Source organism: Humulus lupulus, chromosome 5 (genome assembly GCF_963169125.1).
Source record: "Humulus lupulus chromosome 5, drHumLupu1.1, whole genome shotgun sequence".
NCBI classification, from domain to species: Eukaryota; Viridiplantae; Streptophyta; class Magnoliopsida; order Rosales; family Cannabaceae; genus Humulus; species Humulus lupulus.
In genome coordinates, this window is record NC_084797.1 from 34,752,143 (window position 1) to 34,760,336 (window position 8,194).

The following is an 8,194-nucleotide window of genomic DNA, read 5'->3' on the forward strand; positions in this document are numbered from 1 at the left end:
AGAAATTCATTTTCATGAAACTTTACATCTCTAGATACAAAGATGCACCTGTCTGATGGTCATACAAATTCCACCCTTTCTTCCCATGTGGATAACTAATAAACACACACTTCCTACTCCGATGAGCAAATTTATTACCTTTGGCCTTTTGATTGTGGGCAAAAGCTAAACAACCAAAAACCTTAAGTTCATCAAAATCAAGTGCCTGGCCGAAAAGAATTTCAAAGGGAGTTTTATTTTGGAGCAAACCAGAAGAAGTTCTGCTAATGAGATACACTGCACCAAGCACACATTCTCCCCAAAAAGTAATAGGTAGATTGTCTTGAAACATCAAAGCACGACCTACATTAAGAATATGTTGATGTTTTCGTTCCACACAACCATTTTGTTGAGGAGTCCCAACACAAGAGGTTTGAAAAATAATGCCATTTGCATCAAAATAATCCAACATACATTTAAACTTCGTACCATTATCACTCCTTACTAATTTGACATTTGTTTCAAACTAACAGGAAATCATAGCAAATAATGAACAAAAAACTTGATAAACCTTTTGTTTTTTAACGCAATAAATAAACTCATAAAACTCTTGAAAAATAATCCACCAAAGTCAAAAAATAATGTGCTCCACACAAAGAGGGTATCTTATTTGGCCCCCATAAATCACAATGAATAAGTTCAAAAATTCTACTAGCATTACTATCACTAACAGGAAAACTATCACATTTTTGTTTTGCTTGAGGACAAACATCACATGATTTATTCAATTTCTTTCTAGAAGTACGGGAAGAAATAGCAGGAACTACTTTATGAATCTATCTGACGAATGCCCCAAACGACGATACCACAACTCAAAATCTGAAATCTCTGGAACTGTTACCACACACACTATAGGAATCTGTCCAAAATAATAGAGTCCATCCTTATGTTCACTGGCTCCAATCAGATTTCCCGAGCGTAGGTCCTGTATAGCACATAAAGAATCAATGAATTGTAAAAGACATTTAGAATCACCAATTAACTGTGACACCGAGATTAAGTTGCAATGTAACTGTGGTACAAATAAAACATGCTCAAGTATCAACCCATCAGTCAACAAAACGCGACCAGCCTTAGTAGCAACGACATGTGCGTCGTTAGGTAACCCAACAAAACATGCTGAAATATGATGAGTGTCCATCAAACAGGATTCAGTGCCAGTAACATGGTGAAAATCACCAATATCAATAATCCAGGAAAAAGAAGAGAACTCACCCATCATCTGATCATGCTAGCAATTATTAATCATATTCAATAAAATCTGAACCTTCTCCAGTTTTAAATCATGCAAAGAAGTGCTAGAAGAACCATGAGAAGAGACCATAGAATTGGTCCCACCATCGGCCACAACAGTGGCAGCCATGACCTTGGCAGCTACGACTTTGGGCTGACCACGAGGGGCAGTTGGAGGAGCCGCAGGAGGTGGTTGTGCATTGGGCCGTGGTGGTTAAAAAAAAGAACGAGGTGGTGCGATATTTAGACTAGGGTAGGTGACTATGTGGGGATGGGTTGTATATATATATTGATGTTAGAGAATATATATTAATAATCAATGGAAATATGGAAAAACCAAATACAACTCTATGCAAAAATACAATGGGCAAGATAATTGATTAAATAAATATTACAACTCAATTGCTCAAAATACAAATAAATAGAAAGATGTGGAAGAAGAAGATTACACACTCAATACTATAATAATACAAGTAAATAGAAGAACAAGAAGAACAAAAGAATGAAAACACAAACAAACTCTCACACAACCAAAGTGTAGAGTAGTGGGGATCACCAACTTGAACAAGGTTCAAGACCTTTGTCCAAAAGCTTATTTCCCCCTATTCTCTAAGCACTAAGGGATCTCTCTAGAAAATAGCTCTTTGGAATTATCAAGCCTTTTGGTGTATTTTCTAGCCAAGTGCTTTGTGGATGGAAAATAGTGTATCTTACAAGTGAGCATTAGGCTCCTATTTATAGAGTTTGAGATACCCTTTGGATTTCAAATTCCACCAACCCCCATGGTTGTTACCCATGTTTAATTGAATTAATATGGAATTAAAATTGAGATTTGGGAGTTATTTGAGATGTTAGAACCGTTCAATTTGGAAAAAACTAAAAAATCATATAGGATGTCAGCCTCACTGGCCGTGGCCATGACTTTTCAGTGGCCGCAGCCAGGACTTTTCAGTTGCCGCGGCCAGGACTTTTCAGTGGCCGCGGCCACTGGCTTCTTTTCCCAGTGGCTGCGGCCACATGCCATTTTCAGCACAAAAAAGTCATTTTTCCAAAACGTTCCAAAACGTCCAAAATCCTTTCCCACATGATTTTGTAACCTCCAAACACCTATTGGGAGTTAAAAACATGTCTCCAACAGTCATATTTCATCATGGTTTTGTGAAATCCAATCTCAAATGTGTAACATATAATATAGACATTATTGGGTAATATTTGGGAGTTACAAATTTGTAACTAATTTTGTAACTCCAAAATATGTCACATTTGGGCACACACATGTGTCTAATTTTTGTGACTCTCAATAATATGTTACAAGGTGTGACAAATCATATTTGTGTGACAAATCATATTTTGTCACATTATTTAATTTAACATTATATTATATGAAATAATATAAGAATTGGTATATATACGGTCTAGTAAAAGATATGGGATGGTGTCTACTTGGTTTTACGAATAAGAGAGAAAGACGATTGTGTGGGTGGTCGACTGGTTATGTGTGTGTATATATATATATATATATATATGTATAAGTGTACGGTAGGGGTAAAGCATAAAGGGTTATAGATATATAGATCATGGTGGTGGTGGCTGTCTGAAGGAAAAACGGTAGAGAAAAAAAATTGGTAGGAGCTTGCTCGCCTGCTAGGGTTCTAGTACCATGTCCGAATTGAGATAATTGGGCCTGTTTGGCATTGTTTTCTGTTTTTTGTTTTCGAAATTGTGTTCTCAAAAATGGAAACAGAAAACTGTTTTTATAGTTTTAAAAAACAAGAAATGTTTGGTTAATGTTTTCTAAAAACAATTTTTTAGTTTTATTTTTTTAAAATCTTATATAAAAAATAAACAAATATATTTACAAAGAGAAAAATATTTTAAAAGTTTGTAATAATTAATGAGATAAAATAATTTGAACGAAAAAATGATGAAAAATAAGAAGTGAGAAAATAAAGAAAGAAAATTTGAGAACAACAGAAAACAATTTTTTTTTTGTTCTCAAAATTTTCTGTTTTTTGTAACTTTATTTTTTAAAATTGTTTTCTGAAAACAATGTCAAACACCCCCAAGTTGTTTTCAAAAAACAGTTTTTATCTTTTAAAACCAAAAAACAATTTTTTAGTTAAGGTGACAAAGACCCTCAGTTTCCTTAATCTCATTAACTCACCTTTAGGTAACATATACAATGTAGTGTCATAAGATTAGGGCCTAAACCCATAATAAACATATACAAAAATACAGTCCATATACAATTAACTTAATACTCTTTTTATCCACACTAATAAAACATAAATGATTAATAATTATATCATCGTAAGAGATTTATGTCTTAAGTACTATTAATTTTAATTTTACAAATATTTCAATGTCGAACACTTTTGTGTAATAGGTTCTGAACAAAGTATCGTTTAATAACTAATGACATATATAAATAAAACCAATTTATTAAACATTGAAAAAGATTGAAGATTTGTTATCTTTTTTTTTTCAACTTAAATTTAATAATTGTAAATAATATCGTCTATTATTTGTTTTGGGGGATTAATAATACAGCAACATAATAAATGTTTTGTGAAAAAGTATGAATATGGATAAGATAGACATCCAATATCACCTAAACAATCCTATAAATAAGTAGATGAAAATATTAAGACTCTACCCATCCTATAAATAAATAAGTAGATGAAAATATTAAAGAGTCATCCCTAGTCTATAGATAATGATTTATCTTTGTGACTTGCTGTAGTCTCGTTATATAATATAGTACCCGGAAACCTCCTAACCAATTACAAAGTTTTGGAATATAACTCACTTGAAGACGAATAAAAAGAAAATGTCAGCTTAATTGGCATATATATGAGGATCAATACATAATATATATATATATATATATATATATTTATAATTTGTTTTGCTTGTATTCTAACCCTCTTGGTATTTTTATTCCAAGGTTGTGATTTTATAATGATTTCTTATATAATATATCACAATTAAAAATAAAATAAAAGTGAAGAGAAAAGACACAGAAGAAATCAATACATGATAGACTTGTTCATATACAGAAAAATTAAAAATAACAAACAATCAAAGAAAGAGTAATGGAAGAATAACCACTAATTAAACTCAAAGACTATAGCTATCCTAATGGCCAAATTGAGATCAGTGAATTTGGAAATGGCCTTATTTAATTACTGTTATAAACAGAATTTCAATTAGAGGTTATTCTTCCTCTCAGTACAGTTTCATGTATAGCCTTGGGGAAACATATGCACCCTCCAATTTATCAATTAAATGAATACAGTGCATCACTGTGCATACTGAAATCATGAATGTTGATGCATACATCATCACTAATCCCAGAGATTAAGTCATGACCAAACCCACTTCCTGAAATTTGATCCTCAAACTTAAATTCTGAGTGAAGCAAGTCAGAATCTGAAACCTGGCTAAGCCCATTTGAAAAATGGTCACCTCCAAATATGCCTTCATTTAGCAAAATACCATGTCCCATTCCATCTTGGAAACTCAAACTATGACCAAAACTTTCTCTTGGAACCATTGGCTGGACCATATTGGCTGAGTTTGGACCATTATGATTATTAATATTGATGTTATTATTATTAACTTGGTCTATTGAAAGCCACTCGGCAAATAGAAGCTTTGGTAGTGAGCTAATTTTTGGCTGTTGTTGATGGTGATGGTCTTTAGAGAAGTCACTATAAAGATTTGGATTAAATACAGATTGATCATTGTGAAGTAGAGATTTTTCCACCATTTGGTCCAATGATTCATAGCTTGGAATTCGATTACTATTCTTGTCTGAAGAAGGTGAAGACTCTGAGCTTGAAGTGGTGCACTGAGTTTTAGTCTGTTCAGTTAACATTTCTTCTTCAGCTTTAGCCACTCTCTTCTTCAAATATGAATGCCAATAGTTCTTTATCTCATTATCTGTTCTTCCTGGCAAGTGTTGTGCAATTTGAGACCACCTGTTCATTCAAAATATAAATTGATTAATTCCCTACCCTTTTGTAATAATTAATTCTAGTTGCTTTAAATATAATTATTATTACTAGTTGGAAGAATAATTTGATGTAAGTCAAATGTTTTTGATTTATTTTAATATTTTGGTGATGTCAGCCTAATATATATTACACAAAATATAGGGTAGTATTATAATACTACTATAAGTGAGAAAATACATCAAATTGGAAACTTTTAATTCATAAAAATATTAAAATAGCTGATTTGGTTCCAAATGAACAGATCTTGATTCTTTTTTTAATTAGGGTTTGATTTATTAAACTACAATTGTATCATTAAAATCTAATGCTCCTCTCTGTCACAAAGTCAAGACCTTGGATTTAATCAAGCTGCAAATAAAGCATATCATTTATTTTTTTAGTGTCAACCTTTAAATTGATTGGACAATTAATATGAATGTTATGATTTTAAAACTTGCCTTAGATAGCTACTGGACAATTATATTTTTTCCTGTGTTCATATTCAATTGACCCATAAAAAAAGATAATAAAAGGCTTGTTGTTTTACCATTCATAATCATCTAGAAGCTGTGGAAAAATAGCCATTAAAAGTAAAAATTAGAAAAATAAAAAGTTTTTTTTTTTTGTTGTTATTGCTTACTTGTTCCCCAACATATGATGAAGGGTTAAGATGGTCTCTTCCTCATGTTTGCTAAATGTCCCTCTTTTTAACCCTGGCCTTAAATAATTAATCCACCTTAGTCTGCAGCTTTTTCCATTCCTTTGTAAACCTACACATAAAATAGTACTTTAAAAATTTTAATATAAAATTAAGAGAGCAAATAATAATAATAATAATAACTGATGATGAGTACTAGCATATTAAGTCATATTTGAATCAAAGTCATTGTCAATCGATTTCACTTAAAATATCCGTTATCGAAAATTCTGTTGCTGTTGACTGAAGATGCCATCCACCAACTCTTTTTAATTAAATGAATTAATGTATAAATATTACCATAAAGTACTATAAATGATACATAAAGGTTCTTTATTTGGACTTTAAAGTAATTTTGATTAATAAAATTCCTAATAAAAAATCTCTCCAAGAATAATAAATAAAAATGATGTGTCTTATAACTGGGACAATAAGAAATTTAGAACTTTAATTAACACACTAATCATGTCAAATAATTTATACACCACATATTATATATACTTAGAAAAATGGTCTTTAATCATTATTTATCATATCATAATTTGTACAATACTAACTAATTGATGACGAATGACATAGTAAGACTAATAGATTGAACATGAATTCAAATTAACTAGTTTTCAATTAACTCAAAACCCAATTTGAACCATTATAAATACAAGAAAATATATCAAAAACATCTAGCCAGCTAAAATGTTCAATTCAAATGGGTATAATTTCTTCAATCACCCCACTAATAATACTGAATTTTAAGTATTGATCTTAACAATATTAAAGAAAACCCAAAATTCCATGTCAAAGAAGTGAGAAAACAGAGAGCTTCTGAGTTGTATATAGTATAGCATCAAGTCAAACACAATTCAGGCACCACTTTGGCTCATTAATTGTGACAAAAAACACACTCTCTTAAACAATGCCTAGCTTGTCAGTAATTCAAGAAATATATGATCAAACAAGTTCAAAAACAAAGCCAGAATATCAAAGGCCTTGGTGCATTAGACAGAATCATTACAATGTGTATGTAGTTTTACATAAACAATTATAACTTTCTTGGTATCTAAAAACACACACAAAATTACATGTAATAAAATAAATAATAGTAAGTAATAGACTGGAAAACTGACCTGCGTTAATGGGAACAGAGCTCCAGCAGCCATGGCCATGTTTGAGTACATAGTTTTGAAGCCTAAGGTCTTCTTCAGGTGACCAAAGACCTTTCCGATGCTTTGGCCTTGGCTTATCTTGTGATTTGCACCCCATTTTCCCAACTTGAAAAAGATTATGCAAACTCTTTTTCTTTTCTTAAAATTAAAAACTTTCAAGTATACAAATGAAATGAAAGATAGAGAGCATGAAAGAGAGAAAGATAGAAGCTATGGTTTATGGACTGCCGACCGCAAATGGGTCTCTGGGACTTATTTAAGCAATGATTAGTTGAGGTCTTCTCATTATAAAAGGAAAAATTATTAAAATAAGGTAAATAATTATATAAGTTTTTCTTTGTCTTTTGTCTTTTATCCTTATTTTAAAAATGTGTGTTAACTTTTTCATTGGTTATTCGTGTTTCATATGTCATACATATCAAGTAAATTAAAACCATTAAAGTTTCAAAAATAGGTTTGGCCCTATGATTGGAGAGTTAATAATGTGCACTAATTGACTTTGGGATAAGCCTAGTTAGTTAATATATAGGTCCTTCTTTTAACTGTATGTCAACAAGTTCTGGTTGATATGCGAAGTGATCACAAAAACCAATAGGATTGGTCCACATATGACCTATATGTAATTAAGAAATAACTCTCTCTCTCTCTATATATATATATACACACTTTAATTATAATAGAGATAAGGGAAAGTTTAGAGAAAATACTGCTGTCCCTACTCGAAAGGAAAAATGTAATGTACTTTTTCAACCCTAAATTGTTCCTTACAATAATACAATGTATAGTTTTCGGTAGTTATATTTACATCACAAATAAATAAACAAATATAACATATACTATGTGTAAACAATGTGTGAGTGAACATTTACTTAGTTTTATTTTAAAAAATTATTAAATATATGTTTTTATGATTCACATAAATTTTAAATACATAAGTAATATTATATATATATATATATATATATATATATAAGAATGACATAAACGTATTAAAAAAATTAAATCTAAATATTATTTATGGTTTTTTTTTTTTTTTAAATATGATAACATTATAGATCATAAAT

At 30.7% G+C, this 8,194-nt stretch overlaps 1 protein-coding gene across 1 annotated transcript; it reads right to left on the reverse strand.

The window, feature by feature from the left end:
- Window positions 1-4,518: 4,518 nt before the first annotated feature.
- On the reverse strand, window positions 4,519-7,458 carry LOC133780354 (transcription factor LAF1-like). Its single transcript, XM_062220147.1, has 3 exons — window positions 7,092-7,458; window positions 5,911-6,040; window positions 4,519-5,255 (listed from the first exon to the last, which is right to left on the reverse strand). The coding sequence occupies exons 1-3, from the start codon at window positions 7,225-7,227 to the stop codon at window positions 4,553-4,555; spliced, it is 969 nt and encodes a 322-aa protein (XP_062076131.1). The 5' UTR covers window positions 7,228-7,458; the 3' UTR covers window positions 4,519-4,552.
- Between the last annotated feature and the right edge of the window lie 736 nt (window positions 7,459-8,194).

What these genes read in the sequence shown, in the direction of transcription:
- LOC133780354 (XM_062220147.1), bottom strand. Translation starts at nt 7,227, where the DNA reads ATGGGGTGCAAATCACAAGATAAGCCAAGGCCAAAGCATCGGAAAGGT. An exon ending in CTCTGTTCCCATTAACGCAG is followed by an intron (nt 6,041 to 7,091) that starts GTCAGTTTTCCA and finishes TTTTATGTGTAG; the next exon opens with GTTTACAAAGGAATGGAAAA. An exon ending in CATCATATGTTGGGGAACAA is followed by an intron (nt 5,256 to 5,910) that starts GTAAGCAATAAC and finishes TTGAATGAACAG; the next exon opens with GTGGTCTCAAATTGCACAAC.